At 35.0% G+C, this 17,657-nt stretch overlaps 1 protein-coding gene and 1 pseudogene across 1 annotated transcript; both read left to right on the top strand.

Moving 5' to 3' along the window:
* The first annotated feature begins 5,858 nt into the window (after positions 1 to 5,858).
* On the top strand, positions 5,859 to 7,477 carry LOC145967164 (zinc finger BED domain-containing protein 4-like). Its single transcript, XM_083091822.1, has one exon. The coding sequence runs from the start codon at positions 5,859 to 5,861 to the stop codon at positions 7,062 to 7,064; it is 1,206 nt and encodes a 401-aa protein (XP_082947948.1). The 3' UTR covers positions 7,065 to 7,477.
* A 3,502-nt stretch (positions 7,478 to 10,979) lies between these two features.
* On the top strand, positions 10,980 to 12,685 carry LOC145967163 (uncharacterized; annotated as a pseudogene).
* The last annotated feature ends 4,972 nt before the right edge of the window (positions 12,686 to 17,657 follow it).

Raw genomic sequence — 17,657 nt, 5'->3', positions numbered from 1 at the left:
TAAATTATTATAACATTTTAACATATTAAACTAATTAAAATATATAAGAGCAAATCATTTTGTACATGTGTGTGTACAATGCGCGTGAGTGCTTCGACATTGGCGGCGAGACAAGGCCGTAACAAACAGGCGACGGACATCTGCGATTTTCTTTTAGTAATATTCGTTTGTTTTCTGGTCGGCTACGAATCAAAGCCTTCCTACCGAGCTGGCAACGAAAGATGGGCGACACGCGACGGCCGTTGCTTTCGTTGGTAGGAAGAAGACAGAAGACTGTATTCTGTCCTCTTCTACTGTCCGAAGCTGGCCGAAGCATCGAGCTTACACGTATGCTTACGCTCACATCCTCGTTACCCCATCCACGACGTGTTACATGTTGCTTGCGGCGGAGATCTGGCAGCTTTGCTACGAATCACGCGCCTGGAAACATGTCAGTCGATCGACGACAGCGAATTTGAGCAAATATATACGTTTTATCCTACTCATATCCTAGATACATTCATTTTTCATTGCATACTTTTGTTATTTTTTATTGTAAATTTGCTTTGAAAAATGCCAAATACCCGTAATATTTTAAAGTGTCCTATTTTTGGACAGTCATCAGATTCCATTAAAAATCGACTACCAACTTACGTTGATGTGACAAAATGCTACGAATTTATTCGGGAAAGTTCCAAAATTTCGGCAAAAGAACCGACTTTTCAATCTATTTCCAAAATATTAGCAAATAAAATTAGGGTTATTTGGGAACAAGCATCTTTACCAATTACTTTTCAAAGAACTCTTGCAAAAATCAAGAAATTCCATTATCAAATGCAAAAACTAAAGAAATTCTCAGCAAAGCCAAATTTTTTATATTTTTCGAAAATTGAAGCTTTTAAAAAAGAATATAAGAACAAACTTTTTGATATATGCTGCTGTAAATGCATTAATTTTTCTAAGTGTAATTGCGTAAATAAAGTCCCAATATTAGAAAGATCTTTTTTACTAGACCAAAGAGGTCTGCGAAAAATGGTAATTGGAACAATTGATAAAGCCACTACAAAAAAATTACAAAAGACTCACAAAAGAAAAATTGCTGAGCAGGAACGTGTTTCTAGAGCTCGAACTGCAGCATCTGAATCGAATACAGTTGATATCGATTTTTAGATGCAGAATCAGAATCAAATTCTGTAAATGATGACGAATCCAATACAGTATCATCTTCTTTTACACTGAATAACAATAAAAAATCAAAGGCATCTAAACAAAATAGAATTGGTTTTCCTAATGTAGCAAGAGCTTGTGACAGAATGGGAATTTCTGATCGAGCAGCAGCAATAATTCTAAGTTCCACTTTTACAAGATTTAGAAATTGTATCTCCGAACCATTCTTCGTTGGTGGTCGATCGAAGCAAAATTCGTAGAGCAGGTAAAGTTGCTCGAACTGAAATTCAAATTTCACAGTCATCTCAACATCTGGAATTGCTTGGAATTTATTTTGATGGTCGAAAAGATCAAACTATTTCTCAAGTAAAAATTGGAGAAAAGTTTGTAAGAAAAACTGTATTGGAAGAACATATTGTGCTTCTTTCGGAACCAGGTTCAAAATACATCGGTCACTTTACAGCAACATCAAGTACAGCCCTTGCAATTAAAACTGATTTATTTGAATTTCTTGTAAAAAAAGAATTTGATATCAGAAACCTAAATGTTATCGGCTGTGATGGAACTGTTGTGAATACGGGCCCCAATGGCGGAGTTATACGATTACTAGAATTGGAACTGAAAAGACCTTTACAATGGTTTATATGCATGTTACACTGTAATGAGTTACCATTACGCCATTTATTTTTAAAACTAGATGGGAGAACAGTTGGCCCAAAGGCATTTTCAGGACGAATAGGAAGACAACTTCAAATTTGTGAAACGCTTCCGGTGGTTTTATTTGAACCAATTTTATCAGAATTACCGCTTGGATGGACTTCGTTGATTTTAGCACAGACCAAAAATATTTATATGAAATTGTTACCGCGATTTCCAATAATAATTTATCTGCCGACCTAGCAAATAGAAATCCAGGAAAACTTAATCATTCCAGATGGTTAACACTAGCTAATCGAATTCTATGATTATATGTCTCAAGTGTGAATCCTAATAAAAATCTACGAACTTTGGCACAGTTTGTTGTCAAAGTGTATGCTCCAGTTTGGTTTGAGATTAAAAACAAACCAACTTGTAGACATGATACTTTGCATTTGTGGAATATGATTTATAAGTCAAGAATCTTCGATTCTACAATTAAAAACATAATTGATCCTGTTATTCAGAGAAATGGCTACTTCGCACACCCAGAAAATATATTGCTTGCAATGATTGCAGATGAGAGGCAACATATAAGAGAACTTGCTATGGAACGAGTGCTGAAATTTAAAGTTAATTCAACCCCTGCTCTTAACAAAATTCGTATATTTAAAGTACCAACAATAAATTTTGACGCTAAAGACTACACTGAATTGAATGACTGGCAACTTCCGAACTTAACTGCCCCTCCGCTTTTAAAAAATCTTTCTTGCGAAAACTTGAAAAATATGATTGGAAACGTTCCAGAGATAGTCAATATATTGAATTTTCTCTGCCACTCACAAGCAGTTCAACGGTGCGTTAAATTCGTTACCGAAGCTGCGTCTTCTGTATGTATGGAAACAATGCTAGAGATGGTTTTATATGAACTAGGATTATTACTAGAGCTACTCTTCCTAAATTTGATACAGTCAGATTTTCAACGCAGTTTGAATTAAAAATTTAAAGAAGTACAAAAATATATTTGCTTAAAAATAAAAGGTTTGTTTAAAATTTTTAAAAATAGAAAAATTTTTTAATGATAAATACGAGAAAAAATATTAAATAATATATTTAAAGGAATACAAAATAAGAAAAATAAGAAAAATTAAAAAAATTAAAAAATTTTAAATAAAAAAAAATAAAAAACGAAAGAATTAAAAAAATTAAAAAACTTAAAAAATAAAAAAAAATAAAAAAATTAAAAATTAAAAAAAAATGGACTTCGATTTACAGCTACCTCCTCGTGGTGAAGTCTGGGTAATCACAAAAATTTTGTTTAACTAAAAGCTGTAAAAGATATAAATGCCACATGCAGTTTCGCAAATGGATATTTTTCTTTAAGATCTAATAAAAGTTGGAGGCAGAAGATAAACTCCGATCAAGATGAAACTTTCCAAATATTGTTTTTACATCAAATCGCATCTTTTTCACCCTCGAGCATATAAGAATTCAAAAATTTTTTTGAACGCTCCACCCTAATGTATATGTATATGTAGATATTTATTTATTTGTTATTCTAAATTTTTTTAGTATAAATTTTACATATTAACATGAATTTTATATAATAACAGAATTATATTAACATGAATATTTTATAGTATGTTATTGTATAATTTTTATTATAATAACAATTATTTGAATTATTATAGATGTACCTAATGATACAATACATATGGAAGCATCAACAAGTACAAATACGAATAATATTATTTCCTTGGGAGAGCAATTACTAGATAAAGAAAAAGATAATTTTTCAGGTATGTTAATATATCAAAACATTTTATATTTTACTAAAAAATAAGTTTTGCTACTTATAAAATGTTAACTGCAAAATACATTAAATTATATCAATGTTTAGAAGAAAAAAGGAATGCTAACGTACAAACACCGTTGACATTGTAACAACGTCACCTAGGAAATGTCAACTTCGAACGAAATTAAGACAGGCTAAACGAAAAATAAGAAAATTAGAATTCATGTTGAAGAAAAAAGATAATGCGGAAATAAATATGGATTTATTAGATATAACAGTAGATAAATTTTTTCCACCAGCAACAGCCAATTTTATAAAAGCACAAGCACGTCTGTTTCAAGTCAACGTTAAAGGCAGAAGGTACAGTTCTCTTTTCAAACAAAATTGTTTATTTTTATATTTGTAACGATGCACCTCCGTGGCACGTTACTTTTTCCCGGCCGAATATCAGCCGGAAGCTGCCGCCCGGAAAACAACCGCCGGGTAGGGGCAGGGGCGCGCCGCGTCGCGCCGATTAACCGATAATTCAAACCGATCAACGGCCGAAGCCGTCGGCAAGCCGCGCCGACGACAGCCGAGGCCGCCCGAAGAGCTCTGGGTGAGAACCTCCGCGCCCGGCTCCGCCGCGCCCCACCGAGTGGATCCGTACCGCACCGTTTTTCCGCCGCTCGGTGGGGGCATCCCGTTTTTACGCCGGCGCGGGATTAATTACCCGAGGTACAAAAAAGCCCTCAGCGTTATCACGGCACCCAGATTCCGATTCCACTTGCGATAGCGAGTACGATCCGAACCTACCGATCCTAGAAAACGCCTCGAGCCTCGAACAGAAGGTGAAGCGAACTCCTCCTCAGCCGAGCACTCTCAGTTTTGGGCCTACGGCTAGATCCAGATTTCATTGATTTCCGCCTAAGAGAATATTGGAGCGAACTCCGATATTGTCGAGAGATCTCGACCACGGCAAAAGATCCCGCCGCCGCATCGCCGTTGCAATAAGTTACCGGGGTAGAGAGGAGAGCTACCTCCAACGAGCTGCTCTCGTCGGCACGGCGTACTTTCCATCTACGCGATTTAATTAAATAAGAAACGAACAGCGTTAAAGAGTGCGTTCGATATATCGAAAACGACGCTAAGACCGCGCGTCAAAACACGGCACAAAAACACTGGCACGCGACGCGTAACGTCACGCGGTCATTGACCGCGTGCTTATAATAGCCCGGTGAAACAGCTGACAGGGTTTTTGCATCGCGTAAAGCCCTTTAATACATTCCGATTTCCGCGGCGATTAAACTAACGGCGCGAGCATTAACAAGTGTAACGATTATTTATATCGAACATTTATACCACACACTCACACCGTACACCGTACATTTATACTGCACATTCGCACCGTATATTTATACCGCACAATCACACCGTACACCGTACATTTATACTGCACATTCGCACCGTACATTTATACCACACAATCACACCGTACACCGTACATTTATACCACACAATCACACCGTACACCGTACATTTATACTGCACATTCACACCGTACCTTCATACCGCACAATCACACCGTACACCGTACATTTATACCATACACAGTAGTGATGTAACGAATGTGCGATTTTGGATATTCGCGAATGCGAATGCGGATGCGAATATTTGTTGCCGACATTCGCGAATGCGGATGCGAATGCGAATATTGACTTGCACGAACCTGTCGGTGACGGTTAGCCCTCGCGTAAGATTCGCGTGACGCGCGGGCGATGTGATTTTGTTTACCGGTGTCATTTCGCGTTCATTCTTATTTAGTTTATTTAGAATGCCCGTGAGTGGCACAGGTTTTTAGTTTTACGAGTAGTGTGTGTATTTGTGTACACTGTGTACTATTATTTATTTACATAATACGTATTACGTATAGTGCCTAAAGTGCTAATAGTTAAGTTCTTATAATTGTTTACCCGCGTTAACGAGCGTTCGTTTAATACTGGACCCTGTGACCTATATATATGTAAGTATTAAGTATATATTATATGTTATAATAATATATTTATAATTATAATTTTATATTTATTTCAAAGTAATTTATATATATATATATATATATATATATATATATATAAATAATATATATTTCATGTATTTATTTAACTTTCAGGATATATCATCGAAAATGAGCAAATGTAATTCGAGTCCAATTTGGACTTATTTTTTACTCTCTGATACTGATCACGCAAAATGTAAAATTTGCAACAAATTAATCTCGCGCAAAGGACGTACAACTAGCGCAATGCGAAACCATATAAAATCAATACACAAAGAAGAGTTTAGGAATCTAGAAAACATCGAAAATCAAAAACGAGAAGAACTTACTACTTTGTCTAATCTATCACCCCATCAGACGTCGGAAAAGAATAAACTTAAACAAAGTTCTATTGTCGAGTGCATAGAAAGGACCAAAAAATGGGATAACAAAAATTCGAAATCTCTTCAAATTGATCAATTGGTCAGCGAAATGATCGCATTGGAAGATTTACCTTTCAATTTCGTCGAAAGTTTAGGTTTTGGCAGATTGATACAGCATCTTTGTCCTCCGTATAACCTCAAGACACGTCAATATTTTACAACATTTTTGTGTGATAAAATATATTCGAGAGTAGAAGAGAAGGTGAAAGAACTACTAACACAATTCGAGAAGATGTCATTTACAACAGACATATGGACGGATTCTTCTTCTGGTGTGTCCTTATTAAGTTTGACCTGTCACGGAATTACACGCGATTATGAAAGAAAATTGATAATTTTAAAAGCAGAGATATTCAATGATGGTCGCCACACGGGCGAAAATATAGCCGCAAAAATTGAGAAAATGTTATCTTTCTGGGGTATACCTATGGAGAAAGTTCTTTGCATAATTAGAGATTCGGGTTCGAATATGAAAAAGAGTATGTCTTTATTACATGTAAAAGATATAGATTGCACAGCCCACCAAATACAACTTATAGTTAAAGATGGAATAAACGCACAAGAGATGATAGTCGACTTAATAAAAAAATGTAAAAAGATAGCGATGCATTTTCATCATTCAAACACCGCTCAGGATGAATTAAAAGCATTGGAAGAAAAACTTGACCAGCCAAAGCTGCATGTATTACAGGATTGTCCTACAAGATGGAATAGCACATTCTATATGATAGAGAGAATTTTGCAAATTAAAGATTCATTATGTCTTTACGCATCTTCTAACCATAAGATCCCTCAGCTTACATCTCATGATTGGGTTGTTCTAGAAAAACTGATTAATTTATTAAAACCATTCGAGGAGATAACAAGGGAGCTCAGTAGTGCTAATGTTTCGATTTCGTCTGTGATTCCATTAATATCTTCTTTGAAAAAAATAATTGATAGTCTACATTCACAACAGCAACTTTATTGGATCCGCGATATAAATCAAAATTTTTTGGAAATCACACTTACGTTAAAGAACATGTTATAAAAAATATTCTTGACATGTTCAAAGAAAGAGAGTTTTACATGAATTCAGTTCAGGAGCCTATCATTAAACGTAAGAAAGTAAGTAACGAAGAACCCCAACCATCTACAAGTACGGAAAATGTAAGAAAATGCACATCTTTAAAAGAGTCAATGGCTTTACTAATGGATTCAAGCGATAGCGAAGACGAACAAATTACCAACGAAAGCAATCATTCTGAAGAAGTTTTCTTAAAAAAAAATATCGCGGATTACTTATCAGAAAAACGCATAGACAGTGATGTAGATCCATTATTGTGGTGGAAGACTAATAAAAAAAAATATGAAATTTTATCCGATATAGCAAGACAATTATTATGTATTCCACCCACTAGCGTACCTAATGAGCGATTTTTTAGTGGAGCCAGTCTACTTTACACGCCCCACCGTAATAGATTGGATGGAGAAAAAGCGTCAAAACTTCTTTTTTTAAAATTTAATATGCCTTTACTTGAATTTAATTATTAATTTTTTTGTTACAGTTTATTAGAATGTCAGTAAAAGTCAATTCCAAAAATTAGCCTATATAAACGTGCTTGTGACTTGAGTATCAGTATAAAAATTATTATTTTTGTGTGTTAATTTTATTACAAAGTTATCTTTTAGTTATTTATCAAGAGCTAAATATTTAAACAGTTATTCATAAACGACTTACTAGTTTTCTGCTGACTTAAATATTAGTAGAAAAATATAAGTATCTCATTTATTTCATTATTTTAATCAGAGAGTAGGAGAAATAAGATAATTTTGTTTTTGTTTATTTTATTACGGAGTTTCATGAAAATTGTTTAAAAACTTTGTTTATTTGTTATTCAGAGATAAATATGCAATACTGTGAGTATAAAAAACAATATTGAATAATTTAAACTCAAGAAGACTGCTGAATTGTTTAGTTCCTATCTTAGCCAAATAAGATCTAGTCAATTTGTGTAGTTGTAAGTAAAATACTTATGTTTTTGGTTTTCGGTCAACAAAATTATTAATACATTGTAAAATTTACAATGTAAATCTTTAAGGCTGGTCAACTTAATAAAGAAAAATTATTGTCTAGTTTTTTTTACAACATTTTATATATCTCTTCCTTTAAAGAAACCAACTTTTACTAAAGTAATATTCGAAAAACATTCGCATATTTTCTGCGAATACGAATGCGAATGCGAATACTTTGAAATCAGCGAATATTCGCGAATGCGAATGCGAATGCGAATATTCGTTACGTCACTAATACACAGTACACGTTTGTACTTACACACATACACACTTACAATCTTTTTTTTTGTACTTATTCGACACGAAATAAATTCTGTTTTAATTACCGACGTAATCATCGAGTAATTCATACGCTTGCCTAGAAAATCGAATCCTGATCTCGACTGCGATTATCCGCTGGCAATTCGCGGAAGTTGTCCGTGACATATTTCTCTAGACCTAAAGCTTATAAAGATTTAGCGGTTTCAAAATTATTTTGCTTGCCTAATCCTATAACGTGTTAAAACGATTTATACATACCTTTTATCTAACTCCAGGCATTCAAAACGTGACATTTCAAATATTAAAAATTAAAACTGAAAAATTGAAAGAAATCGATAAATATTGCATTTCATGTTTTGACGAAATGTCTTTAAAAGCACATTTATTTTACAATTCTACCAGAGATAAAGTGATAGGTTTTGAAGACATGGGGTTCGATAATATGTGTACTGAACAATGTTTGCTTGCTTGCAATGTGGCTGTATTACTAGTCAGAGACATATGCCGATCTTGGAAACAATCATTGGCATATTTCTTTTTAAATTCTACTATTGACAGTTCTCATTTATTAAATATTTCGCATGAAGCTATAATGGATTTAAGAAATATTGGTTTGAAAGTGTTATGTGTTACCTCAGATATGGGTTCTAATTTTGTAAAGTTGTCTGAATTATTACATATCAGTATTGAAAAACAGTACTTTAAAAATAATCAAAAAATATTTTATATGTTTGATGTACCACATTTAATAAAAGCAACGAGAAACAATTTATTACGGCACAGTTATGTAGATGGCGACAAAATTATATCGTGGCAATACATAAATGATTTGTATAACGCTGACAAAAATAAGCAATATCGTATTATACCTAAATTAACAGATGCACATATTAATCCTAACAATTTTCACAGAATGAAAGTAAAATACGCTACTCAGGTTTCAAGCGCTACTGTTTCAGTTGCTCTTAATACATACATAAGTTTATGTGTATTACCTGCCAAAGCTGCGTTTACAGCAGAATTTATAGATCGGTTCAACAAATTATTTGATATTCTAAATAGTTCTACGCTTTATAATAATAATCCTAACAAAAAAGCATTTACAAATTCAAATGAACAAAACCTTTTTTTAAATGATACATTAGCTTTTCTTCAACGTATAAAAGTAATAAGTAAAACTAAAAAAGATATTACACGTTCAATAACATCTATCAAATGTTGGATTATTACCATTAAATCGCTACTTCAATTGTGGAAAGAGTTAGAACAATCTCAGAGTCCTATAAAATTTTTATTTACCCGACGATTAAATCAAGATGCGTTAGAAAATGTTTTGACGCTGTGCGTACTCAACATGGTAGCGCTTTTAATCCTACTCCAATACAATTTTATTACTCATTTAAAAAGTTATTTTGTATAAATTACTGTGAAGTTAATACAGGAAATTGTGAAATGGATAAAGATGAAATATTAGTACAAAGTACGAACTTTCACAAAACAGATATGTTGGAAATTTAGACAGCCAGTAATAACAAGATATCTGTTAATATGGAAATAGATAATTATGAATATCGCAATATGCCAATAACTAAAGAAAATGCATTTACGTATATTTGTGGATATTTATTAAAACGCTGCTTTGTAAAGCATACATGTGAAACATGTAAACGTGTACTTTTAGAAGAAAGTAGTAATTTAAATACTTTAAAATTATATAGCTACTTCAGAGCATATGATAATACAGAAAATACATTTAGCCATTTGCATATTCCAAGTTCTCTATTTCTACAATATATTAAAGAAATGCATGTAAAATTTTTTGAAAATTTTTTTATTATTAAGCAATCTAATGTAGTTCAAAATTTTGCAACAATTCTTTCTAAAGTAGAATTTTCTCATTCATGTTCCGATTTTCCGAGAGTTTACTTAATTAAACTTTATATTAGGGTCCGTTTATTCTATACTTTAAAATTTATCAACCGAGATTTCAAAGAACAAAGAAAACATAATAAAAAAATAACGATTCTACAAAACAAATAAAAATTTATTATTATTAAAATAAAATAAAATTCGACAAGACAAATAAAAATTTATTATTTATTTATATTTAAATTTGTTTTGTAGAATCATTATTTTTATATTTTTTAATATTTTTATTTTTTATAAATTAAATATTTTTTATAACTTATTAAATATGTATTAAGGGGGGGGAACCTACTTTACAAGGTCAAAAAAATCGATTTTTTTTTCATAAATCAATAGTAATATTCTTTAAAAATATGTTTTCAAAATTTTAAAGCAAAATTCGAAGTCCTTCGATAAATTCTGCGCGTGCAACGAGAGCACGGCGTGCAGGCATGCTCAGGTTTAAACACGCAGCATCGGTTCGCAGTACCCCCTCTCAGGTCCCTCGCTCTTCTATTCATTGTTTATTAACAGTTGTTATCAAAATCAGTATGAAAGTCAGCGCTTGTATATATTTGGTCTGGGTACATGTTTTTATGCATAGGCCTAGTCCAGAAAGTCGAGACAGCTGTATCACAAAGGGATAAAACGAGAAAATATTTCGTTACTGTATTTCGAAGTGCTTGTTTCGGTCAATCGAGTTCGAGTCAGTACAGAAAGTAAAATGTATCCAAAATCGGAGCACGGAAAGTCTCAACGCGCATCTAGACCGGCGAAGAGACGTTTTCAAGGCAATCAATATTCAAAAACTGATAATGAAACTGAGCAAAGTGCCACGGCGAAAAAGCTGAGTACTTCGAGCAGTGATGATATTATTTATAATCCACAACATACTTATAGAATAGTTGAATTTTTTACTGTTTTTAGTGCGCTTGCACAGATTCTTATTTGTAAGCAGTGCAAGCAAAAAATACAGTTTGAAGAAAGTGGAATACGCGGCTTCGGTTTTAAACTTATTGTGAAATGTGCTTGTGGTCGTACAGAAATAAATTCAGGGCCGTTAATCCATACTGGATATGAAATAAATCGACGAATTGTGTTATGAGATTATTAGGCATTGACCGAGAAGGAATAAATATATTCAGTGGTCTCATGGATATTGGTCAAGGTATAGCGACAGGTACATATGATCAAATTGTGCGGCATATACATGAAGCTTCGAAATCTGTTTTTGATACTTTGAGTAAAAAAGCCGTTGCAGAAGAAAAAGCAGAAAATGTAAAGAATGGAAAACCGCCAAATGAATTAAAAATATCTGGAGATGGATCTTGGAAGAAACGAGGATTTACTTCTCTGTTTGGTATCACGACGATCATTGGATATTACAGCGGTAAAGTAATAGATTTCGTTGTAAAAGTGGCTATTGCCAGGCTTGTGTATATTGGCGCCAAAAAGAAGATACTGATGAGTATATTGAGTGGTACGAACAGTATCAAAATGAGTGTTTTGCAAACCATTCTGGCTCAGCAGGTAAAATGGAGGTCGATGCCATAAAAGAAATGTTTTCAAGATCTGAAGAGAAATTCGAAGTAAAGTACACAAATTATATCGGAGACGGAGATTCTAAAACGTATAAAGCAATTTTAGATTTGAATCCATACGGTGATAATGTTACTGTACTAAAAAGTGAATGTGTTGGACACGTCGAAAAGAGAATGGGCACGCGACTCCGAAAAAACGCACAAGCTTGGCGGTAAAGGCAAATTGACTGACGTCCTTATAAAAAAACTAACAAAATATTACAGGCTCGCAATAAGGAGAAATGTCAATTCTGTGTCTGACATGAGAAAAGCAATATGGGCAACATTAGAGCATTTATACTCGACTAATGAAAATCCGTGTCACGATAATTGTCCGGCCGGAACTGACAGCTGGTGCCAGTGGCGGAAGTATGAGGCGGCGGGTAAATTAGAAGAGTATGACCATCCCCCTCCACTTCACTCAAATATCAAAAAGTATTTGATTCCAATTTATACAGATTTGTCAAACGAAGATCTTTTAAAGCGATGTTTGGGTGGACACACACAGAATGCAAACGAAAGTTTTAATTCGACTGTCCGGCGATTAGCACCGAAGCACCTAAACTCCGGCATAAAAATTATTGAGATCGCTGCCTCTATTGCTGCCGGCATTTTTAATGAAGGATATTCAGCAATCTTGAAAGTAATGAATAAATTAGATATTAATATTGGACCAGAATGTCGACATTTTACCAATACATACGACCAACAACGCATCTCAAGGCAAGAACGTCGCAGACTCAGTAGCACAAAAGAAGCTCGAGCAGCTCGTCGATTAGCTCAAATTGCTGAAAACGAATTTCATGAAGAAGCTGAAGGACTACTGTATGGTCCTGGTATAGCAGATTAGTCTGTAAGTACTCAATAACTTAGTTTTTTAAATCCAAAACTTTAAACGCGTTTTTCTCGAAACTTTATTTTTTACAGTTTTTGAATTTTGTGTACACGATAACAAAAAAACTATTTGACCTATCGACTTCAGTCAAACTTTTTTAATTAAATAATAGTCAACCATCCTCGATGAACCTAAAAAATTAATAAAAAATCAATTTAAACAATTTGTTTCTTTGCATAAACAAATGGACATTGTTTTGCAAAAATTGTAACTTTGTTTCAAAATTACACAGAAATTTAATTTTTATACTTATTTAAAATTTTTTTTGGTTCATTTAGGATAAAATTGTATAAAAATTAAAAATATACTTGGTTTCTTTGTTTTAGACAAGAATTGAGGACGCTATGCTGTACACAGTGGCGCAACTCCGATGACGAAGCACGAAAATCAACATTAAATTATTTAACGAAAACTTAACTTTTTTTTATTGAAAAAATATGTATATAATGTTCAAATATTGTATAAAACGTACTAAAAGTTTCAAAAAGGTAACTCTTATTTTTTCTTTAGAAAAAATTTCTTAAAAATCATCTTTTTTCGGGCTTCTAAAGTAGGTTCCCCCCTTAAATACAATTTTTTAAGTACTGGGACTTTACGTCCAAGGGACTTCACGATTATTTTCTCTCCCATAACTGGCGCACACGTGCATGACTTCCAAAAAATCGTTAATGTCAGTCAAATTGGAATAGGATTCTCAGTAAGTGCTCCAAAAACGATAGCCAGATATTAACGGGCTATAAAATCATAAATTTTTCCAATATAAATAACATGACAATTTTTACAAGAAATTTTGTGAATGATATTGGATTGATACAAAATATGAATCTTTTCTAGTAAGAAGAAAAAATTTCAAATTATGATTGTTTTTTGTAAATGATATTCTCTTTTGAAAAATTTAATTTATAATCCAAATTTATAATAAAATTTATATAGCTTATGTTGTTAAGTAATTTAAATAAAATAATATAAATAATAAATTTAATATAATATAATTATATGTATAATGTAATATAATATAATAATATAATTATTAAATTTAAATAAAGTATATTAAATAAAATATTTTTTTTAATATACAGTAATCTTAATAATTTTTTAATTATATTGTTGCGTCCCCGTGTTCCTTCTCTGCGGATTACTTGGTCACCCGTGACGTTCGGCAGAAGATCGTCTTCGAGCGCGTTGCCAAGAAGAATGTTGACAAGATGAATGACAGTCGAGTCGAATCCCAGCTGTCAAGCTGCGCGGACGCGTCTTGATTTCCCGAGCTAATATTATTGTTTATCCCGTTGCATTCTGGTGTTATTAAAGTTCCTGTGTTCTCTTTTAAATACGAGTTCTTATTTACGAGTGCGCGAGCGTGTGCGCGAGCGAGTACGCGGGTGTCGATCTTTGTATCGCGCGTGATCGATAGATATCGTTCCGCGGACGCAACATTTTGGGGGCTCGTCCGGGATCAACCGGACTGTGATTCTGTGTTTGGACGTGAATTTTTACGAGTGGAAAAAATGTCGACAAATAACGACCAACGAGATTTGGCAACGGGCGTCTCAACTCGGAAGAGGATTCGAACGGCGACTCCGCTTCCGGCTGCGGCTTCGGAACCGACGTTGGAGTCGATCACGTTCCAGGCGGCGATGAGAGAAATCCAACAATTGCGCGGAGAGCGGCTCCACGAACGGAACGAGTTCGAAGCTCAGCTTCGCCAGCGCGACGAGATGCTCCGTGCTATGGAGAAAAGGATGTTGTGGCTGAATGAACAGCTAAGTCGCCCTAATTTTAGAGAATTTGAGAGTAGAGTTGCTAGTGTGTCTAGTTGTTTAGATAACGGTGCGCGTGACTCAATAAATAGGGAGTTGGGCTATAAATTGAAGTCAGATATTTTTGACGGGTCGGTTCCGCTCAGAGAGTTTTTCTCTCAATTCGAATTAATTGCGCGGGCCAATCATTGGAGTGATGCCACAAAAACGGTGGCACTTGTCTCGTGTTTGAGGGAGAAAGCGCGTGCGATCTTGGAATGCGTGTACGACATCGAAAGTTTGAATTTCAACGAATTAAAATCAAAACTAGAGTTGCGTTTCGGGGAAAGTTATCTGTCTCAATCCTATTATTCTCAATTTACGAACCGGAAGCAAAAATCAAATGAAGACGAGGCAGCTTTGGGATCCGATATCGAACGTTTGTCTCAATTGGCGTATCCCGAATGTACGCATCAAGTTAGGGACAAAGTTGCCTGCGCGCAGTTTATTACTGCATTGTCCAATAGGTTCGTGAGAAGGACTCTGCAGCTTGAGGGAATCACTTCCCTGAAAATGGCCGTGCAAAGAGCGATGGCGGTTAAGACTATTCAAGAGAATAATTTCGAAAAACGTAGCGATTTTGAGGGACACAATAGAAATTTTGGAAATTTTAAAGGGACAGACAAGGAGAGAAAATTTAAAAACTTTAACGAGAAAAATTTTAATAAATCAGACAACAAGAATAATAAGAACTTTAATAGCAAAGGGAATAATCAGGGGTTTCAGTCTGCACAGGAGTTGGCAGTGTGGTAACACAGGCCATTTTCGGGCGGAGTGTCCGTCACTTAAAAAGGGAGCTGGGGAAAACTAAGTTTAGTCGAACTTACTGGGGCAAGTTCGACGAGCGTATAGAGAGCCTCAGACGAAAAATATGTTAATTAATGTAATAATTTGTCTAGACGTAGAAAATTATTTTATTTTGAGGGTTTCGTTGATGGGCAGAATTGTGTTTTTAAGATCGATTCGGGCTCGGATGTCTCGTTAGTAAGACGTGATTTGATTAGAATGCCGAAAAGGCAAATCCCTCCTGATCATTCTGATCGACTGAAGTATCCGACCGGAGAGGAAGCCTCCGATGAATGTAAAATGGTCGTGTTAATAGAGATAGGAAAATATTTAGTAGAACATCCTGTTTTCGTAACTGATATGGTTGAGGATTGTTTGTTGGGAGCTGATTTCTTTTCAGCAATAAATAAGGAAGATGTTTTCGAGTCAATCTTTGGAAAAGTTGATTTCTGCGAGCAGGAGCAATTTGTATGTTCGCGAATAAGGAGTTGCTTCGATGAAGTTCCTCAGTTTTTAAGAGAGATTTTCAAAAGGGAATCTGAAGATTTAACGGAGGAGCAGAAAGATCTTTTCGCCCAGTTCTTAGTTGAATTCCAGGATATCTTCTCTGAAGGAATAGTAGCTGGGAATTGTAATGTAGTCGAGCACACCATTAATGTGAGTAATTCTAATTCTATTAAACAGGCTCCCCGTCGTATCCCTCTGAAGATGGGAAGGGAAGTCGAACAGATTCTTGAGGATATGAAGCGTCAAAAGGTTATCGAGGAGTCTCAAAGTCCATGGGTTTCTCCTGTGGTTATGATTAAGAAGAAGGACGGCTCCATTAGGTTTTGCGTGGTCGAAAGTTAAATTCGGTGACTTCAAAGGATTCATATCCAATACCACGGATAGACGATATGCTTGATCAATTATCCATAAACTCTTGGTTCTCTTCCCTGGATTTAAAGAGTGGATATTGGCAAGTTAAGATTCGTCCAGAAGATAAAGAAAAAACGGCATTTTCTATTGGAAACGGGTTGTGGCAATTTACCGTTATGCCTTTCGGCTTATGTAACGCTCCTGCCACTTTTGAACGTTTAATGGAGAAGGTATTACAGCAGTTGTTATTTAAAATACGTCTAGTATATCTAGACGATGTTATCATTTTCAGTGGCAGTTTTGAAGAAATGTTGGGTCGTCTTAGACAAGTCTTCTTGCGATTACGCATGGCTAATTTGAAATTGAATCCGAAGAAGTGTTTTTTCTTCAGGAGAGAGATAAAATATTTAGGTCATGTGATTTCCGAAAGGGGGATTACAACGGATCCTGAAAAGATTTCTTCCATTAAGGATTGGCCAATTCCCCGCACCAAAAAGCAAGTTCGTAGCTTCCTGGGATTCTGTTCTTATTATAGGAAATTTGTCAAAGGATTTTCTCTGACAGCAAAATCGTTATTCTCATTAACTGAGAATGTTAGGAAGTTTGTTTGGACGGAGCAATGTGACGCCGCTTTTAGGGAATTGAAAAAACGTTTGATGTCTTCTCCAATTTTATCTTTTCCCAAGGATGAGGGGTGATTTATCCTCGACACCGATGCTTCAAATCATGGGATCGGTGCTGTATTATCTCAAGTTCAAGATGGTATGGAGAAAGTCATTGCTTATTTTAGTCGTATTCTCAGCAAGACGGAAAGAAATTATTGTGTTACGCGTCGGGAGTTGCTTGCTGTGGTGGAATCTTTGAGAAGTTTCCATCATTACTTTTACGGAAATAAGTTTACGATCAGGACTGATCATATTTCCTTGCGTTGGTTATTATCGTTTAAGAATCTGGAAGGTCAATTAGCCTGATGGATGGAGCGTATTCAACAGTACGATTTTGAAATAATTCATCGGAAAGGGAAGTTGCATGGAAATTCTGACGGGTTATCTAGGCGACCTTGTGAGGAGAGTGGTTGTAGATATTGCAGCAAGATAGATTCTAGGGAAGAGGAGTTAGTCGGAAGAATAATCCTAGGAGCGGGCAGTTGGGAAAATTGGAGAGAAGATCAGTTGGAAGATCCGACGATAGGTAAGATTCTTCGCGGAAAGGAGGAGGACCGACGTCCTCTTTGGCAAGAGATTGTTTCCGAAGGGGCACCTAGTAAACTCTATTGGTCACAATGAGATTCTCTGGTGCTTAGGGACGGTGTTCTTCATAGAAGGTGGGAATCTCCAAATTTGAAGACTTGCATTTTCCAAACAATAGTCCCGCAGAAAAGAGTTTCACAGATCTTGAAGGAGGCTCACGATTCTCCTTCTGGAGGGCACTTTGGGGTAAATAAAACCCTCGGAAAAATTCGAAAACGATTTTATTGGGCAACT

Source organism: Camponotus vicinus, unplaced genomic scaffold, assembly GCF_025532165.1.
Source record: "Camponotus vicinus isolate PSW18456_S1 unplaced genomic scaffold, iyCamVici1.0 SCAF_2, whole genome shotgun sequence".
Classification (NCBI taxonomy): domain Eukaryota; kingdom Metazoa; phylum Arthropoda; class Insecta; order Hymenoptera; family Formicidae; genus Camponotus; species Camponotus vicinus.
The sequence above is the reverse complement of the archived record's forward strand: the minus strand, read 5'-3'. Positions and strand labels throughout refer to the sequence as shown.

What these genes read in the sequence shown, in the direction of transcription:
- LOC145967164 (XM_083091822.1), top strand. Translation starts at nt 5,859, where the DNA reads ATGCGAAACCATATAAAATCAATACACAAAGAAGAGTTTAGGAATCTA.